This window comes from Haliaeetus albicilla, chromosome 21 (genome assembly GCF_947461875.1).
Source record: "Haliaeetus albicilla chromosome 21, bHalAlb1.1, whole genome shotgun sequence".
Classification (NCBI taxonomy): domain Eukaryota; kingdom Metazoa; phylum Chordata; class Aves; order Accipitriformes; family Accipitridae; genus Haliaeetus; species Haliaeetus albicilla.
Genome location: NC_091503.1, coordinates 8,240,791 through 8,261,762, shown reverse-complemented (window position 1 = coordinate 8,261,762; position 20,972 = coordinate 8,240,791). Strand labels below are relative to the sequence as shown.

The window sequence follows — 20,972 nt, the reverse complement described above, 5'->3', positions numbered from 1 at the left end:
TGCTCAGTATCTCCTTTTCCTTTGTTTTCTCTGCTTGTTTTCCAGTCTTTCTGCCCATGAACTATGAAAATAATATGAAAACCTCTCACTTGAGTGAAGTAGTTTTGACGATTGTGAAATATGATTAGTATTACTAATTAAAATACATAATTCCTGAAATGTTGGTTGGGTTTTTTTAGGTTAACATCAAACTATGCATACTCAATTCAAATTCCTAAGTGGATCAATGGTTGCAGGACTTCATAAAGAGGATTGAGTTCTAAAGTTCAAAGTTATAGCTGACTACTTTGCAAATTCATGTTCTAATTTAATAACTCAAAGTGTGGTCGCTGCGGTGTTTAAGTGTTCCACTGGAGGCTATGAAATAAGCAGCTTATTGACAATTTACCAATTATCTCCTTAGTTTAGAACTAGGCAATTAAATTATGAATGGCTTTAGGCAACTTCACTGGGATATAATAGATAAAGCAAGGAACATAAATCTATAATACAAGGAATGATGAGATTAGAATCCATTAAGAATTGATCTTTTGAAAGAGCTCATTTTCTTGCTTCAAGTACTCTTAAAAACCTTTATAAAAAGTATTGTCTTCTTTTCCCCTTAAGGGATAACTTACACCTATAAGTTACACTTACAGAGGGAACTCTCTTGTTTTGTTTTGAATGAGTCTCTTGCAAAGGTGTCTCTTTAAAGTACTTGCTTCATCATACTGTGCTCTAAAGCATTAGAACGTTATTCTTGGTTTTGATAAAGAGATGGCAAATAAGTTAAAGCAACTAAATTAGCTGAGCTAGGGGCTCTTCTGAGGCTCATTGAAAATGCAGCTTTTTCTGCACTTAGCTGCCTTCCTACTTCCATTTTTAGTAGGTTGTTAAACAGTTCCTATTATTTCAAAACCTAGCCAGAGTTCTGAATTTCATTTATGACATCATAAGCCAGGAGTCAGAGTTGTAATGAAATAGAGAGGCACCTTACCAAGTTACCTACTTCAAGGAGGAAACCAAAATGGTAGCAGTTATGTCTCATGGCTGATGGCTGTAGCCACTTTGAAAGAGGGTCTGCAGCCTGTGGTGGTAGCTCTATCCTGGTGGCTGGAGGGGGACCAAAGTTTTTGAGAAATGGGGCAGAAAATAAGAAAAGTTTTTCACCATGGCTGTATATAAGAATAGCTCTGTTGGTGTCACCTCTGCAGAGTGAGAACAAAACAAGAACAAAATATGCTCCAGTGTCTTCCATTGTAATAAAATTAAAGATTGTTCTCCTCATAAAATTCCTATGTAGTTTAACCTAATTTGTCATGAAACATCTTTGGTTCCAAAAATATCTTCCTTTCGTACAAACATAGCAAAAAAGGACTGAAAGACAGGATTAGAGATGTGAATAGATAATGGCTCCCAACTGAAAGAGAAATGGTGAAAACAGAAATGGCATTGCATAAATATCTTTCTTTAAACCAGCTTTTTGAAATGTTACACAATTAAAATTCAGTTCAAGTTTGACCAAGGTTAAATACAGAACAAAAGTGATAAACGGCAGCTATTCCAAGTGAAATTTTTTGCTGTTCAAATTTGCTTTTCACAGGAGAGAGAGGTTTACTAAGATTTCTTGATTAAATAAAATACACAAGCTTTTGATCTATATTACAGATTTTACTTTAAATTTAATTCTGCTGACTTCCAAAAGGAGCTATACTTTAATACAGAAAGACAGACAAAAAGAGGAAACTGTTTGCTAAAGAAATAACATCTGAGCTGTAAAAGATTGGCCTCCTGGAGCAACAAGTAAATGGAAGTCTGAGAAGTGCATAAGTTAAAGGTATTCATGGCCCATCTTACACGTCCATTAAATCTCATGAGTTTCAAATGGTATGAAGTATGTTCTAGTATTATTAAGGGGATTGCATGACTGAGCAAGCAAAATGTAATATTTTCCAAATTTTGCAAAAAATTACATTTGAAATCACATGAATACAGTTGGAGTTGTATTAAAACATTTTCTTTTAAGTTTTGAGAGCTATAGAAGTGATTAACCTGTGGAAAGTGAGAACTGCTAATTGTTTTAAAATTGTTAGCTGAAAGCTAATGGTGAAATGATTAATATCTTCAGTGATGATTAATCCATCTCCTCCATACTAGACATTGTTACAAGAAAACTTGTTAAAAATAATACCAAAACAAAAACCTGTATAAACAAGAGCAGAGCACAATGTTCCTCTATAGTAAGTTTAATGTAATTTAGAAGGGTATTGCACAGAAATATGGAACCTCGAACGTATTTGATAGTTTTTAGAAAGCTTTAATTTTATTTTTTTTTCTTTGTTTCTTTTCTATTGTGGGAAGAAGTTGAGAAGTGATTTTCTGGAAGAAGAGGGAGAGAGAGATTTGAGGAGAGAGACTGGTGAAATAGTTTCATTTAAAACTATTTAAAGCTATTTAAAACAATTTCCTCTCTTTAAAAAAAAGACTTACTTGAAGCCAACAAAACTATTAGAGTTCTGTTGAGTTCTCAGACCCTCTTCTAAGATAAAGCTTTCACCAAATTTAGACATTTTTCCAATTAGTTTTCCAGGGAATTAAAGAAACAGATGATAAATTTATCTTCTATTGACTGTTCCAGCTCTGGCAGGGTAGCCAAAACCCAAATACGCAATGTATTACAGAACTGGGACTTGTGTCTGGTGTCTGTATTTATATATTTAAAGGTTTCCTTAATCTAATTATCTTCAAGTATTTCCTTTATTCCAGTGCTTTTTGTTTAATTAGTTCAGTCTTTTTTTTTTTTTTCTTGTTTGTTAGCTTATTTGTAAAGGTAAATGTTACAGCTTTAGTGTGGTTTACTATCAAACCAATTACATTTAAAGCAGGAATCTGAACTCCAACAGGAGTCTCAAAGGAAGGAAAAGACCTTTCTGGTACATACATCCATTAAGCAGCCATGCTTGCCAAGCCCGTGTGCATTAGCTACTTTTGTAACTTTCACAAATTTCATCTGAGTTTTCATTCTGCTGACCTAATTTAACAAGAAGGAAATTCAATAACAGCCCCTAATATTGAAGCATTATTTCCCAAGAGGAATTTAACAACACTTCTATATCAAATAATAATGTGTGAATAATGGAATATATATACTGATGGCAACAAGAAAGCAAAAAAAGAACAAAAAACCCACCCAACACGAAAGAAAATATTATACCTCCTTTTCAAAAAAACCCAATAACTTTCCAATTTTTAGGGAAACTAATAATATCCTGAAGAGCTAATTTCAACTTTTAAATTCCTATGGTCCTTGAGAAGAAACATTTCTAAGTATCTGAGAATAAATCATAGCCCTCCTCTCTCACTCAGTATACTTTTGTTTCAAAAGCACATACATATGAGTTGTGATTAATTTCCAAGGTGGACTATCGTATCTCCAGTTTGTACATGCTGATGTAATTCAGCATATGTTTTTAGTGGTTTATATTAGAACAGATTGTTCTGAGTAGTATTCAAAGATCACAAATCAAATAAGTGTCAAAGTTTTAGGAGAAAGGGAGAAGGGGTAAATGAAATGATACATAACTTGTATGTAAATGAAATGATACATAACTTGGTGTTTATTTAGACAAATGGGAATGAACAGTCAGTTACTGTGAACAGTCTTGGGGCTAAAGTCCTTGAAAGCAGTGACTTTGAGAAGTTCTTTAGTCTTCCAAATGTTGGAGGAGAGGGGAAAAGGTTCTCCTGAGAGAATTTAACACTGAAGACAAAAGCTGGTTCCTGAACTGAATCTATTCAGTTATTAACACGCACACATAGAGTGTCTTTTAACTGTAAGAAATCACTACATTTCATAAGCTTTCCACTCTAAACCCCTGACATTTTATTGCAAACTCTTTTAATCAACACAGGCTTACTGAATATCTGAAGTAGCACATCCAAATCAAACTGAAACACAGAAAGAATTTCTGAAAGTTTTACAGAGCTCTACTTTGATAAATAAAAAATATTTAAGATGATAGTGAGCTACAGTATAATGTTATTGAAAGCAGAAGACACATAGGATTGCTGTGTGCAATGTTACTTATCTATCAAAATCAGAAGAGGAGAAAAAACAACCCAAGCTTTTTACTACATGAGTTTTGTACCACATGTGGAAGAATATACAAGGAACTGCAACCACCATCCAGGCATTTTGATTTCTGTGGGCATGCTAAAAAAAACCAAACCAAACAAACCACCCTGATTAAAATTGGCAAAAACTGTACACTAGAAGATGAAAAATCATAGGTTTTCATGATTTACTGAAGGAAAACATTACCAAATGATGTCACTAGCAAAAAGTGTTGCTCTTTAAATGCTGGGATGGAAGGGAAATGAAGTGAAGAGAACCTGGCTAAATTTGTCTTGCTGAAATAACATTTCATGGTTCTGTCAGAAGAAGGAAAAACGAAAAGAAAACAAAGCAAAACAAAAAAAGAAGTGGAGACAAAACAAAGATGAGTTAGGAGAAGCTTGCCTTCTCTCTGTAATATCACTTCCCACAATGAGACTAATTTCGGTACTTTCCAAATTTAGTTATTCAGGATACTTGCAAAACAGGCCCTCATTTTTAAAACACTTCCTACGTTTTAAGGCTAAGTTTGCATCACTCCCTATTGCAAGATCATCTCAAACTTTTTCTATTTAAAAGTTTGCTTCTTGTCATGTTGTATTTCTTCTGATGCATATGATGTTCTCTTTTTACCATTTAAAATGCCCTGGAGAACTGGTGTTTTACCATTTCCTCATTTCTAAAACTACTTTGTGTTGGCTTTTCAGTTCTCTTGATAGTAAAATTAATAAAACACTGGAATTCTTGTAAATCAAATCGGATGGAAAACATTTGAAGCAAAGGCAGCAGTATTTAATGTGTAAGTTTCAGCAATATTAATCCCCCAGTCTATATAAAGAACACTCTTAGAAGTTTCTAAATTGAAAGGTTTTAATGGGGAAATAGTTGATGATCTCAGGGCACTCTTACTCTTTCTTAGGAAGTGTTTTGACAGCAGCTACCCCACATGTTCACAGTGTTCTCCATATCTGGATAACCTTTATATTCCTAACCAGGTTGCTTTCTATGTCAATGTTTTGTATGTGCAGGGTACAGTAGCAGGGATGTTGGACAATAGGGATTGAATGCATTTCAATTTACATTGTCTCTTCTTTGTTTACTTTCAGGATTTGGTTACTACGCACAGTTCAGAGATGAGTTGCTGGAAACTGCTTGGCTGCATCAGCAACTAGAGACATAAAAAGCAAGTCAAGAAAAACAAAACTGTAGACGCCATCGCTGGCCAGCTTGAAGAGCATCAACAGTGGAGAACTATGACAATACAGCAAGTCCTATTACTTCTGCTGCTCTGGATGTGGCTGCCACATCCCTGCCATACAGAAATGCTGTTCAGAAGGACTCCCGATCTCAGACCCAAAAGCTTTGGAGGACGTGCATCAGGGAATGATGGAAAAGCAATTCACCGCCAGAAGCGAGGCTGGATGTGGAACCAGTTTTTTCTTTTAGAGGAATACACAGGATCTGATTATCAGTATGTAGGCAAGGTAGGTTTCTCATTAAGTTTTCTATATACTTGTCAAGCTTACTTATTTTTCTACAGAGCCCTAGTTTCTATGTTTTATTCTAATGCATAGGAAGCAGATTTCCAGGCAATATATATATATAGTTTGTCCTGATAGAATCACTAAATTAATGTTGTTAGTTATTCAGTTATTCAGAAATATTTGAATGAAACAAATGAAGACACCTTTGACAAATTTGTTTGCTTTAGCACATCGCTCCTACCAGCAGCCCACTCAGTATCTCTTCTGTATCAAAACATAATATTTTATAATTCATCGTAAAATTCTGTTTCAGCTCTTTCTCTTTGAATATTTAATGTTTCATACAAGATAATGCATTCTTTTTCTGTGCTTATGTTTGAAGAATGCAACCTATTTTGAAGAAAAAATATTATTCCTCTTTCCCTGAATCTCAATAAGCTGCAGTGAGTAAAATTCATTAACAACCGTGTGATAGAAATGAGATGGTTAGGAAGTGAACTACAATAGAAGTCACCAGAACTTCACATGTGACTGCGTAGCATACTAAATGCATACATAAAGCACACCTGAAGTGTCCTTTAAATTATTTTCAGCTAATGCTTATGTTTTGCCATGGGATTTATTGAAAAATATATAATGTATGTCACAATAATATTCAAACAGGTACAAGGAATTAATTCAAAATGGTAATTTGCTTGAAAGCAGAAGTTAGTGTCAGCAGTAGTGGGTACCAGTTAGCACAAATGGTTGCTGGTAAACACAGAAATTTCATTTTCTATAATCCAGATTTTCATTTTTTACATGGTTTTGAACTTGTAAAATATTGCAGAGAAATACTGACTTGTTGAAAATCACAGAATCACAGAAGAACTGAGCTTGTAAGGCACCTCTGGAGATTATCTAGCCCAACCCCCCTGCTCAAAGCAATGTCAGCTAGAGCTTGCTCAGGACTATGTCCAGTCAGATTTTAAATATCTCCGAAGGTGGAGACTCCACAATCTCTCTGGGCAACCTGTTCAAGTGGTTGAGCACCCACTCAATAAAAACTTTGTTCCTATATTCAAAGGCAGTTTCCTGTACTTCAGTTCGTGCCTGTTGCCTCTTGTGCTGTCACTGGGCACCACTGAAAAGAGACTGGCTCTGTCTCCCTCACTCCTCTCCATCCAGTATTTATATACATTACCAAAGTCCCTCCTGAGCCTTCTCTTCTCCAGGCTGAACAGTCTCAGCTCTCTCAGCCTCTCCTCTTATGAAAAATGCTCCAGTCCCTTAATCTGGCCTTTTGCTGGACTCTCTCCAGTAGCTCCATATCTCTTCTACTGGGGAACCCAGAACTGGACACAGCATTCCAGATGTGTCTTACCAGAGCAGAGCAGAGAGGAAGGATCATCTCTCTTGATGTCCTGGGGATGTTTTTCCTAATGGACCCAAGGGTGCTGACGACCTTCTTTGCTACAAGAACACATTGCTGTCTCATATTCAGCTTGCTGTCCATGAGGATTCCAAGGTCCCTCTGCAAAACTGCTTTCCAGCCAGTTGATTCCCAGCATGTACTGGTGCATGAGATTATTATATTATAAAAAGTTTCTTGAAAGGATTAAGAATGTTGGGGAGTTTGAGAAAGGGAATGCTTATTAAAATTTAAGAAATTTAAATACTAAGTAAAAATTTAAGACTGCAAGCTTATGAATGAGTAAACTGCCTTTTGTTTCCACTTTTTATTTGTTGCTTTGAGTCTGTAATCTTAGCACTAACATTTGAATGATACAGCCATTTCCAAAGCATGTTGAGAGCCTTGTAAATAGTTCCTATATCTATTTCATACACTTATCAAGTGTAAAGTCATGCCTCCCAAGTGTTCCAAAGTATTTAGGCCAGTTCCTCAGTCCAGGCCAGACTGATAGCTTATGAAAATTGGCCTTGCCCACAAAATGGGAAGGGTCACTATATCAAAACACTATGCTATTGTATTTGGAAATGTATTACTTCCAGAAGTCCCAAGAAATAAATAGCTTTGCAGGGCACCCTGAATTTCAAATTATTTAGGCTCCTTCAGAAACCTGCTGATTACTGTCTTTTATTGTATTGGTTTTGAATATTTATGATCTCAAATCACAAAGTGAGAGTGAAGGCAGACTCTTTAGAGGAAAAAGGGTTAAAATTTTTATAGGCTAACTCATCTGCATTAGAAAAAGAGAGAGAGATGCTTATAAACAGGGAACTACTTTGGTTGAGAGAAAATAAGCATTTGCAAATGGGAAGTGCTAAGCAAAGATAAGTAAAGAGTCAAATAAAGAGTACAGAGCTGAGAAGAAACTTTAGCATTTAAGACTGCACCTTCACCTTTTTTGCTCTGCTTAGAGCAAAAGCTTGTTAATTTGAGAAAGCAAATTTAGTATTAACCTGAGTATATAAAGTTGCCCTGTAGTAATTTTCTGACAATTTGGGGAAAAGTGTAGAAAACACATGCAAAAGGAAGAGTATCATAGCATTGTATTTGCACGGGGAGAGTTTTACACAAAGGAAGCAAAATGAAACAGAGATTATATGTGGAGCTAAAAATTGATTGTTACTCTAGTTAATGTTTTAACAGTCTGATAGTCCAAATTCTCAAATTATTAGAGAAAAAATAATTAATTATTAAAATCATAGTACATAAACTTTATAGTAGCTATCTCTTTTCCCTGGTGTTGCACTCACCTTTCCAAAGGCCACCTGAGTTGTATAGTCAAAACATTTCTGGATGTTTCCTTTTATCTCCAAAGCCAAAATTATTTCAGTAGTTGGGTGACATAAAATGCCACTTTCCTGTTAATTTCTCTGCAACATATTTGGAGGTGGTGTTTGGAAATTGTGTGAGATAGTAAGAGCACAAGTTAGAACTCAATGATTTGTGGTCAATGACTAGGAGAGAATGTTTGTCATGGAGAATTTTCAGTCAAAAATAAGTACTGTGTGATTCTTAAAATTGACAAAAATAGTTAGAAGACATACGTGCCAGTGAAAGAATCAGCAGAAATTCAAAACTGAGGCTACCAGATTCATCTGGATTTGTGATTTACATTTGCTTGCTTTCTGAGCTCATGATTGATATATTTTTTCTTGTTTCTTATCCTGCATCTATATATCTGTCAAGGGAGTTTGAAAACTGTTGAATATCACATTACTCTTGAAACCAGTGTCTACAATTCACAATGCAATTTATGCATTCATTTATTCACTGTTTAAGTCAGCTTGAGAATGTTCTACTAGAATAATATGATGGAAATGAGGTTCAATGAATGAATGGGATACATAATCCAGTAACAGCTGAAGAGTTCCTTGTTTAAGTCAACCATGCTTGTGAAATGGTGGTAAAGTACATATTGACTGATTATGGACATTGACTGATTGCTTCAGGTCAGTATTTATTATTATTATTATAAGAAAGAAGGATGGTCATCTTTTCCTTCATGTAATACACAGCATCCTGAGGGTAGAAATCAAAATGACATAAGTGAATTTTGTATATGGAGAACCTCAAATAATAACTACAACTGTAGTTTCTAGTAAAGGCTGAAGCCATAAACTAGAGCAGTGTGGGAAACCAGACTTATATATATGTATTACATATATAACTATCTTTGCAAAAGTATACTAGAAGACATTAACTCTGAGACAAAGTACTTTTCCCAATTTCAGAGAAACAATGCAGGGATGTTCAAAAAGAACCTTCAACCTCATATCAGAAAAATAATTTTATTCATATTTGGGGTTAGAGTTATGGTTAATACTTCCTTTATGTCTTTTTCTGTGCAGAAAGTCTATGTATGCTCTATTATTCTCTCTTAACATACAGAAAGCTGATTCATGATTTTTATTTCTTTTTGCTAGTATATAGTTTCAAGGCCTATTTATTATTTTTCAAATAAAGTGATACAAAGTATTACGCATTTTCAAACTTGTTCTGAAAAACTTCAATTTATCATGAGTACATCCAGAAAAAAACATTTTTCTTTTAAATCTAAAAATTATATTCTAACAGGTGGTGTAAAGAGAATATGTCAACCTCACTTAGTTCCTCTCAGTTCAAGAACCCCAACACAGACAGAATTCTGAGGAAAGGACTTGGAGTATTAGCGACATATGCATACATGACACAGTTTCAAGAACAACAGTTACTGGTTCGTAGCCTATCTTTTCCTTTTAGTAATTATCTGTGTCTATTGACACTGTGGATGATACACTACAGAACTGGTACCTGAAGGAGGGTCCCACATCCTTAACTTGATAAAGTCTGAAAGACAGCTATCCTAAAAGTAATATTGCTTTTAGATACCTCAGCAAAAGCGTAATGTGTAACAAAAGTGTGAATGGAGCCCAGGACAACTTACAACCCAGTCATAAAGATCTAAAGTAGGGAAACGTCAGATGTTGCTTGAAGTCTAGATAAATGTATATGTATTGGAATTAAATATACTGTTTTAAGTTAGTATTGCAAGTATTCCTTCATATTGGTTAGTATCATTAGTATTGCTTAGTATTGTTTTATATAGTCCATAATCCAATGAGAAATATTTTACACAGAATTTGGCAACAACAGAGGTAAAAAGGCATTTTCCTGAAAGTCCATGTTCTGTCAATGTAAAAGGATAAAGATTAGCTAAGATCAGATGAGCATAGAGTTGTCACTGTTAGAGAAACAGTCGGTTTTAAGGAAAGATTAAACAAAATAATTTCCTGGGGGAAATGAAAACCAGAAACCATCCTGGGCAGGAATTCTGAATGGACTTTTCTTTCTAATGAAGCAGCTACCAAAAATACTGGTTTCGGAGAGAGAGCATGTTGTCTTGATTTCAAAGGGTTTGCCATCAAGCAGGACTCACACAAAAAAAAGATCCCAATGAAGTGGTGCTGTTGTAGTGGTAAGATGAAGACTTACCAAACCCTTTCAAAAACCTCTGTATTTTGATTCCTGAAGAGTGTTTCTACCATAGCTCTTTTTTTATGAAGACCTTTGGTGCCACGAGAGACTAAAGAGTAGGATTTTGAACTGAAAGTGCTCATATGCAGGCTTAATATTTGGTATGAAGATCTGGTTGAGCATAAAATGCCTCCTTTTCAGGTGATGGAAATCAGCTCTGTAGCACTGAAGTTCTGTAGTGGTTGAATTTTCAGCTAGAGCAGATTCTTGTGATGGGGATCAGTGAAAAAGAATGGAAAGGGAGGAAAGATATTCTGCAAACTGAATAAATGAATTGTGATCTGCTGTGCCTAGGACTCAGCTGCCAAGGTGAAAGAGGACAGCTTGTCCTTTAACAGTTTCCACTTGGAGTTTTTTTGGTGTAACGCTACTGGATGCAAAAAGCAAATTGTTCACAGCTGTGTATCTTCAAAAATCTTATCTCATTGAAGATACTGCAGTGTGGTAGAATCAATAATTGGACAACGATATTTAGAAATTTATTTATTTCTCAGACTTAACACATAGGCTGTGAAGAGGGTTATTTAAGGCACTAATTTATGTCAAGGATATGAAAGCTTGCTTTTGGGAGTACATGTGTGGGCTCCTAGATATTTCAGCACAGGGCAAGAGTGTCAGAGTGAAATATGTTTCAATTTCTTTTCTTTTTCAAGGACTGGTTCTTCTCTACCTCTTCTTGCAGTCCAGAACACAGGAACTATGATGGCTTCTCAAAACACATGGTGCAACCATTGTTTTTCCATAACAGCAGAGGCATCAACAGCTTCCTGTAAGATTGACCTGGAGGCTGATTGGTTTTCAGTGAGTGCTGAGATGAAATTCTTTCTCAAACTCTGTTGGGATCCAGCTAGTATGGAGTTTATGACTATAACTGGTTAGATTAATCATTTACTCTAAATTGAAACATGCAGAGGGTTTATATTTTCTGTTTGCAAAAGGACTATTCCTTTGGAAACCTCAGTGTATGTTGGAGTCTGACTTCTTGTTTCATTAAACATCTGCAAAAGGTATTGGAGGTAAAGAGCTAACCTGGCTGAATAGTAAGTTTTTATTCCCATAAAGAATGAATTATTTGTTAGCTACTGTACTGGATGTATCCCTACAAGACACTGCGTTTTGCTGGATGACACAGCACAGAATTAACAGACAGTTGTTGAGAAATGCGAAGGCTTTGTAGTATCTACCAGTCTTTTAGTGAAGATCAAAGAAACGACAGTTGCCATGTGCCTGAATCCAGAGCCAGATATATTTGTTCAAAGGCTGTGGATCCCCCGATGTCTGTGTGTATGAGTTTCTTATAAGTGTTGTCAGGTAACAAGAGAAAAGGGGTTAAGACATTTGGATACGGCATACTGAGAGCATGCTCAACCCAACTGCTTAAGGGGATGATCCCCACTGTCCAAATTATCTGATGGCCATTTTGCTCAGATGTGCCAGGCACTGTAAATGAAAGACCTAAGTTATCATTCCCAGTTGCTTCTTTAGACTGGCAAATCTTGGAAAGGCTGAGGAAGAACACAGACCTACAGTGAAACTTCAGTGCTTCACAGTGAAATAGTACTGGAATCGATTACTGTCCTTTTAGACTTCTTTTTAGGAGTGCAGGACACATCCAGCAGAGCTGAGGGTAGGTGTTCCAAGGCAGTTTTGCCCTTCATGGGGAGTTCAGTGTCAGTATTTGTTCTGTTAAGGAGAAATGCTGGATGCGTTGAATGCCTCTCTGCTTAAAATCTGTCCTTAAAGACCAAACAGGCAGACTGCTTTGGGATTGTGCTTTTTCTCTAAAATGGTAGTCCATAGGACTGTTCATCCAACCAGAACCACATAGCACTGCAAGAGACATGTTTCATAAAACCAGTGGGGCCTCATCAGATGCTGGTTGCTCAAACTGCCAAGTGAGGTATTAAAGGAGATACAGTATACATTGGTCAGAAAGAAAGAAAGGAGGGAGGGAGGGAAGGAAGGAAGGACGAAAGCAAAGATCTAGGCAAGCAAAATGAAACCAAAAAAACTAAAAAGATGAAAAAGTAGCCTAACAGTGGAGTCATTCAAACTCTAGCTTAGCAGAGAAGATCTGGTTTGACAGAACTGAAAGGGGGTGTGTCCTATATTTTTGTTACTGTACGAGTTGGACACAAGAGAAAGAGCTCAGAGCATGCCAATGCCTGTACAGGTGCTGCTAGGGAAAAACTGCCTGGCTAACAGTGCTAATCTAGTTGCAATCAAATGAATATGTCTTTACCAACTGGTATGGTGAAAAGAGGGGAAGCACCATGCTTCCAGGTTTGCACCTGCATCAGATCTTCACTGGCAAGGAAGTCTGTGCCAGTTCCAGGCTCACATCACGTATCCATACATAGCTAATTGCCAGAGGACCTTGAGTCACGTGGCAAGTGATGCCCTGGTGAACAAAGTGATCCATGGTCCCAAGAAGACAGAAACCACTCTCTGAGACTACAAGACTCCAAATAGAGGAGCAAGTCAAACCACATAAAAAAGAACAGTAAAACACTAAATTGCTTAGGTAGACATATCTATCTATGTCTTAGGTAGACACATGTAAATGTGCTTCGAGACAATAGCTTGAAACTAAACACTAAGCTTAGACCAGGACCATTTTCACTTCTATAAGTACAGTTTTATAGTTTTTTTACAGTTTTTTTTTACAGCACACTTTGCATAATTTTAAAAGTCATGATAACTGGAAAAGTTATAGTAAATGAAGTGGGATATTATCTCTAGATCTTATATTTGCTCACCTTTCAAACAAATACCAATTTGATAGTCTGTTTTTGTTTCTACTTGGCCTCTATAGGACCATAAGTATTATATTTAATAAGTTAATGGTCTTTAATTGAAATTCAAAGCGTGGAAGCTGCAATAGAGCCTGAAAAACATGAGGTGGTTTTAATCATTATTCTTTTTTTCCCCTTAACGAAAACAAATTAAACTGCATGCCATTTCTTGTAGGAGGTGCAAAGTAGAGGAAGCTGCTCATTGAAATAGGTCTTGAAACATTAAATTCTGCTGAACAGTATGACCTATTAATCAGTTGAAAAAGAAATGAACTTTCTAGTTCTTCCTGACCAAAATGACCCTTCGCAGGCATTTAAAAGCTTTCTGTTTCAAGCACAGCTTTTACGTACTACTACTGGTATGTTTAACTTCTGAGGTAAAGCATTAAAATGTATTTCCCATTTGCTATCATGTCATGGGCAGCCTTTTGCCCTTTCTTCCCCAGGCTTTCCCCGAGGCTGAGGGGCTCCGCTGTGCCCGGCGGTGGGGCCGCTGGAGCCGGCGGGAACCGGCGGGAACCGGCTGGGGCCGGTCTGGCCCGGGGCAGCCCCCAGTCTCTCCTCACAGCGGCCGCCGCCCCTGCAGCCCACCATGGCCGACACCTGGGCACCTGCATCCTATATGATAACATACTTAGCTCATGTATATTAAAATAGGTTTTTGTGATTTCCTTTTCCATGTGTCAATAGATCTCAGTATTGTGTAATCATACACTATGCTCATACTTAATTTTAATCTGCTGTGAATGCTTCACAAATACCAGTTTCAAAACAGTGTGGAGGTTTTGCTTCATGATTTTCTATATCCATCTAATTGCTTTCATGTGCTTACCCCTTATGCAAATACTTTTCAAATCTACTCAAACACTAATGCAAATATGAGTAGGGACTAGTAGCTGAATATTGTTTTTCTGTCAAGTAATTTGAAGCTACGCCTAATGGCATTCAGAGCTACAAGGTAGTATGGTAAATGCAAGCCACTGGGAATGTATGAATGGTTTAATGAAAACTTGCTAGTTTTGATAGAAGAGTGAAGAAGATTATTCAACTTCTCCATTTTGCTTTTTTTACACATGGATATTTGAGTGCAAGCCATTTATCAATTTGATGAGAAGTTAAGTGATAAAGAGACTGAGTGGTCAGTATGGTCCTACTAGTCACTGGGGTAAGTTTCCTACCACTGCCTTTCTTAGTCTCTGAGAAAACTACTTTTAAAATGTTTGACTTTTTTTTTCCTAATAATCCCAATAGAAGTGATCTGCCATTTTGAAACTAATTTCTAAAAGAGACAATTCCTCTTTGTGCAAGCACAAAGTGCAATAGCGTCGATCAGTTGTTGGGAAGATTTAGAGGGAAGATCGTCAAAGTTATGGGCATCCTTTCAGTAAGTATACAATCACCAGTAAGATGCATTTTCCTGCCTTCATGAAGAAGACCTATAGTTCTCTTGCGTGGTTTCCAAACTCAGAGTTTGTACCTGATTATGCATTGCACTTAAAACGGCATAATGCTTCAAAATAGTATAAGAAGCAGGGAAGTAGTTTAGTCTGAACTCTCCAGTTCCTTTGAGTTCAATTTCTCTTTCAATTTTAAAATTGTATCTGTTTGTCACAAAAAAGATATTCCAAAAAGGAAAGAACTGATAAAACTGAAACAGTTTGTATTCAAAGCCATAGCTCAGGAAAAGTAGAGCGCAATTCATCACAGTACATTCATTCACTCAAGGAATTAAAGAAAAAACAAACAGAAAAGGGAGCTTTAGAAATGTTTGACCTACACCTTGTTTGAAATGATAAATGTATAAATAGCCAATAGTTTCAACAGCAATTCAAAGGCTGATGCTTTAGGGACTTTTTTTTTTCCTCTCCTGTGGGTTTTTTTGTTGTTTTTTTTTTTAAATCAGATGCAGTTGACCTTTTAAATATCCTATATACACAGATACCAAGGAAGAGCCGGGGGTAGTACTGAGGGAAAATTGGTGACTTGCAACAAAATACCCATGAGGGAGAGAGTTCTAAGAAGTTAAAAGTTGATGTTTACCCTTTTAAAATGTCTTCCTGCCGGAATATTTTCCTTATATTTATGAGTGGTTTTGTCTTTGAAGATAATTAAAAATAAGTGGAACCAAAAAGGCTGTAATGGCAAGTTCTTTCAAACCCTCCAATGCCTTCTGTTTTGAGGCAGCAAGTACTATACAGTCAATGTATCAGAAGTCCCTGGCAGACAGAGTAGGATTTGTTTGCAGGCAAAAACAAACATCATTGTCCAACTCATCAGTGTTAATTCCTCAAACTAAATTATTTCTGTTTCCTGAGTCTTTTAATAGCTAGTTACTTGAGAGTGTTAAAGAAGGGCTGAATCACTGAGGGGGAAAAAATGCCCTCTAATTTGACAATATTTTGGTCCATAGCAATTTTAAATGTGCAACCATGGATGAGTTCATACACTCTTCAAGTCTGAGAACAGAAGCTGTCTTGTTTTCATTTCAAAGATCCAATTCACAGACCATCCAGTTGCCTGAAATGCAGGTGTGAGGTACGTTAAATGTCTGAATCACACCTAACAACATAGAAAGGCATTAATGAATAGTTAGGTGGCTTAGCGTGCTAAAAGGCATGTCCAAACAGAATGTATGCAAGTATCTAGATGGAAAATATGAGCTGAAAGAAGGAACTTTATGTTTTGGGATATTCATGATATTGTACTTTTGAAAAATATGTAGTTGCAAAGATTACTGCCTGCACTGTAAGACTTGGGTGGCTGGGCACACAAAATTTATGTGGGAAAAATTTCTGGATAATTCCAAGAATATGTAAAAACTGAAGACAACCTAAGTGCTCAATTGTAATTCTGTTCAACTCTTCTGTTCCCCTTTTCCTAGTTGTAGAAAAGCCTTGCTCTTTCATATTGGCTTACACTGATACTCTGTGCCTTTCTTCTATTTCTTACACCTATGGTCTTCAGTCCAGTTATGCTACCTGGATTTAGCATTATTGTTTTACATGCGATGCAGACTCACACTGAATTAACTTTTCTGGGGTCATTTTTATTTAGGCAAAAGTGTAGGTGCCCTCTCTGCTTCTGATCTTTTATTCCTTCAAACCTGCCTTTCCTTTCAACTTGCCTACATATATATTTCAAAGCAGTGGTGGGAAGACATGAACATATTAAGTTTCCTCTTGATGTAAAGTTCAGAGTAATCTTACTATCCTTCATTGCCAAAATTTTGGTGATTTCTGATTTATTTTTATTGCTCAAAGAGTGGTTGTCCTTTCTTAGTAATTCTCAAACAAATGCCATTTATTAAATGTTGTGGTTTAACCCCAGCCAGCAACTAAGCCCCACCCAGCCACTCGCTCACTCTCCCCTGGTGGGATGAGGGAGAGAATTGGATGGGTAAAAGTGAGAAAACTCGTGGGGTGAAATACAGACAGTTTAATAGGTAAAGCAAAAGCCACGCACACAAGCAAAGCAAAACAAGGAATTCATTCAGCACTTGCCATTGGCAGACAGGTGTTCAGCCATCTCCAGGAAAGCAGGGCTCCAGCACACATAATGGTTACTTGGGAAGACAAAACGCCATCAGTCCGAACGTCCCCTCCTTCCTTCTTCTTCCCTCCAGCTTTATACACTGAGCATGACGTCCTATGGTCTGGAATATCCCTGGGGTCAGTTGGGGTCAGCTGTCCCGGCTGTGTCCCCTCCAACTCCTTGTGCCCCCCCAGCCTCCTCGCTGGTGGGGTGGGGTGAGAAGGAGAAAAGGCCTTGACTCTGGGCAAGCACTGCTCAGCAATAACCAAAACACCCCTGTGTTATCAACACTGTTTTCGGCACAAATCCAAAACATAGCCCCATAGTAGCTACGATGAAGAAAATTAACTCTACCCCAGGCAAAACCAGCACATTAAGACAAGAGGGTTGGAAACAGAGGTTGGACTTGATGACGTGAAATACTTTAGGGTGAAATTGTGGTAGCAAAAAAAACCCCAAACTGAAAAAAACCCTACTTTGTAGAAGAACTTGGAAGATTGCCATTCTGAGTATTTTGTAAAGTGGCTGTGTGATACAGTAGAGATGGTCATGCAGAATACTTTGTCTCTTCCTCATCCAAAACCAGCTAAGTAAAGTAGCAACCTCTCTTTCCTCCCATTTACTTTAGAAACTGCTTTATGTTATGAAAATGTTTTTTTCTGGGTTTTCTTCCTAAAAAGTTTTAACAGTTTTTTGTAATTACATATAATTTAGGAGTACATATGCTGCAATGTAGTGATTAGTAGAATAAATTATACTTGATATGCAGAGACATGAAGTAGTAATAAAGATTTCTTCCTTCTATATTAAGAACCCCATCTTCCAAAGAGAACTTTTGCATATCCTTTTTTGAGGTATGGTATTTGATGTAAAATATGCATAAATTAAAATTTCTGGGTCTCCATGTTTATGATTGCTAATTCCATTACAAATGGGATCTTGAGGCAGTAGAAATATTTAAGAAATATTATTTTGGATTGAATATAATAATTAACAACTATTACTACCTAGGCAATCATGGTTATAAATTATCTAGCTTAAATGATAAAAATTATATTGATATTTTATATTTTGACAGTGAGAAAAATTACTATTGCAATTGTGTAAGAGGTGAAGTAAACAGGGAGAAAAAATGAGAGTTCTATATAAATTTTATGTTTTATAGAGTAGGAATTTAAAGAAATGTCATGAAACAATCAGTTTTGAGGAAGGAAACAGAAAAGATAGATAGGATAATGCAGTGTTCCAGGCCATGTTAGTAAAGTTTTGGAAAACTTTTAATGAAGTGGAGGGACTTGTGAAATGCTAAATTAATGTGACAAATAGAATATACGAGCTTCAGGAGAGGCTAACTGGATATAGCCAAATAGAAGATAAATACACCTATGACAGGACAGCCAGGAAATATATAGGACTTTTGTAAATTGATATTAATTTTTTTACTTGCAAAATTTCACAGAACTCTCCACTCCTTTTGTACTTTAAAAATATCTGTCACTTGTAAGAAATACTTTGCAGGAATATGGCCACATTGTTACACAGTGATGCTACTGAGATTGCAAGCTCCACAGAGGATTCCTCAGAGGACTTAGAAATACCTTTAGCAATCAGGAGGGTGTCTTAGGTCATTCAAAAAGGATAATGAGTCTGCTATATAAATAATACAGTTGGAAGATAAGGAAACTGATTGCTTAATTATATCTTTAGTTAGGTCAGGTTACGTGACAGACCATTCTCTATGTGTCAGGAGTGGCCTGTTGTCTAGTAAAAGCCAAGTAAAATAAATGTAATAGCTAGAGGACTACTGAGTGGTGTGACACAGAAAAGAGCTGCATGGGATTAATCAAGGCTTATCATTTAAGAATAATGGTAGAGATTTCAGTAATACGGATGTATTTGCTAGGAAGGGATAATGACGTGCTACAGAAAACAAAGTCATTGAAGGAGCAAGGAATACTATTTCAAATGCTATGTAAGACTGTGTACCATAAAAGAGAATTAGGAAGTTTTCTAGGAATAGTGTAGAATTCTTTTTACTGCCAAAAGAAGAAAGTAGGAGCTAATAGTGCACAAGGCAGGAAATAAAGCCTCATGAAACCGGCCTAATTCTGGAAAAAAGAGAATGCAAAAGCTCTCTGTGGTTCTATAGACAAAAGAAAATGAATGGTGGGTTTTGGTATAAATGATAAAGGAGTAATTTATGCCAAACCAAGATTTAAAAAAAAAAAAAAAATAAAACCCATACCACAAAGAAAACCCAAGCACCAACAGCATAACCAATACAGTATATTTTATTGGAAATTAGGAAAATGGAGATTAGGTAAAGAGTGCTTGTGATGTCTTACAAATGCCAGCAAATGTTATGGAAGCTTTATGGAAATACTGACCGGGCCTATCAGCTGATTACCAGAGTTCCCATAAATTAGAAATAATTTTTTCATCAATGATGTAGTACACAGAACACATTTTTGAAAACAGCAATTAACATTGCAAGGGAAAGTAATTACTATGGAGTATAGTTCTTAATTTGTAGCAGTGAAGGTCAGGATGGGCTTTCTGTCTGCAGTAAAAGTAGTTGAGGAACACAGTTCACCAGGTTGATGATGCTGTCTTGTGTGTTTACACACATAATGTATAATGCTGTGTATGATTTCTGCCAAGATTTATACCCAAATCTGGTTATTTTGGTACATTACAGTCTGATAGAGGAATTATATAGGCTGCTTTGGTAGAAGTTTTAATTTAAATTTTAATTATAGCTACCTACCCAGTCTTAATACAAACACAATTAAATTCAGTTAAATTCCACTATGTAATTGTAATTCCCTATGTAATTGAGGTGCCAACAAGATGTCTACAAGGTACCATTGCGGATAGATCCCCCAGACCCTCTTCAGGAACTCAACATGCTGGGATTCCCCTCTTAAGTGCCTGTATACTAATGCATGTGGTATGGGGAATAAATACAATGAGTTAGAGATCTGCACGTAGTTGCAGGGCTGTGATCTTGTTGGGATTACAGAGATGTGGTGGGATGGCTCCCATGATTGGAGTGTTGCAATGGAGGGATACAGGCTCTTTAGGAAGGACAGGAAGGGAAGACAAGGAGAGGGAGTTCCCCTTTATGTGAGAGAGCAACTAGAGTGTGTGGAGCTCTGCTTAGGGATGGAAGAGGAGCCAACAGAGAGTTAGGATTAAAGAGAAAACAAGCAAAAGGAACATTATAGTGGGTGTCTGCCATAGGCCACCTGACAAGGAAGAACAAGTGGATGATGCCTTCTAAAGGAAGCATACAGAGGGTGGAAGCAAGGACAGATAACATGGGAGGAATACAGAAACATTGGCCAAGCATCCAGGGATAAAGTTAGGAAAGCTAAAGCCCCAGTGGAATTGAATCTGGCCAGGGATGTCAAAGACAAAAAGAAGTTCCAGAAGTACGCAGGAGAGAAAACAAAGACTAGAGGAAATGTGGGCCCATTGCTCAATGAAACAGAGGACCTGGCTACACAGGACATGAAAAAGATGGAAGTACTGAATGCTGCCTTTGCCTCAGTCTTTACTAGCAAGACCAGCCTTCAGGAACTGCAGGTCCCAGAGACCACAGAGAAAGGTTGGAGCAAGGAATATGTATCCTTGGTGGAACAGGATCGGGCCAGGGAATACCTGAGCAAACTGGACCTCCAGAAGTCCACAGGCCCTGATAGGATGCACCCATGAGTGAGTGCTGAGGGAGCTGTCAGATTCATTGCGAGGCCACTCAATAATATTTGACTGATGATGGTGACTGGGAAAGGTACCTGAAGACTGAAGGAAAGCACCACGCCCACCTTCAAGAAGGACAAGAAGGAGGACGTAGGGAACTATAGGCCATTCAGCCTCACATGGATCACCGGGAAGCTGATTGAGCAGATAATCCTGGAAACTATTTCCAGGCACATTAAAGATGAGAAAATTATCAAAAGTAGTCAGCATGGCTTCACCAAGGGCGAGTCATGCTTGACCAACTTGACAACCTTCTGTGATGAAGTGACTGGCCTGGTAGATGAAGGGAGAGCAGTGGATATTGTCTACCTGGACATCAGTAAGGCCTTTGAGACTATGTCCCA

General features: G+C 37.1%; 1 protein-coding gene across 4 annotated transcripts in view; it reads left to right on the top strand.

Annotated features, from left to right (window-relative positions):
* Positions 1-20,972, top strand: part of CDH10 (cadherin 10) — a 99,299-nt gene that overhangs the window by 36,532 nt on the left and 41,795 nt on the right. For all 4 annotated transcript variants that reach the window (XM_069808918.1, XM_069808916.1, XM_069808919.1 and 1 more), the window contains one exon: positions 5,200-5,577. In XM_069808918.1, the coding sequence (XP_069665019.1) occupies positions 5,347-5,577 (231 nt within the window). In that variant the 5' untranslated portion in view covers positions 5,200-5,346. The remainder of the gene's footprint in view (positions 1-5,199; positions 5,578-20,972) is intronic.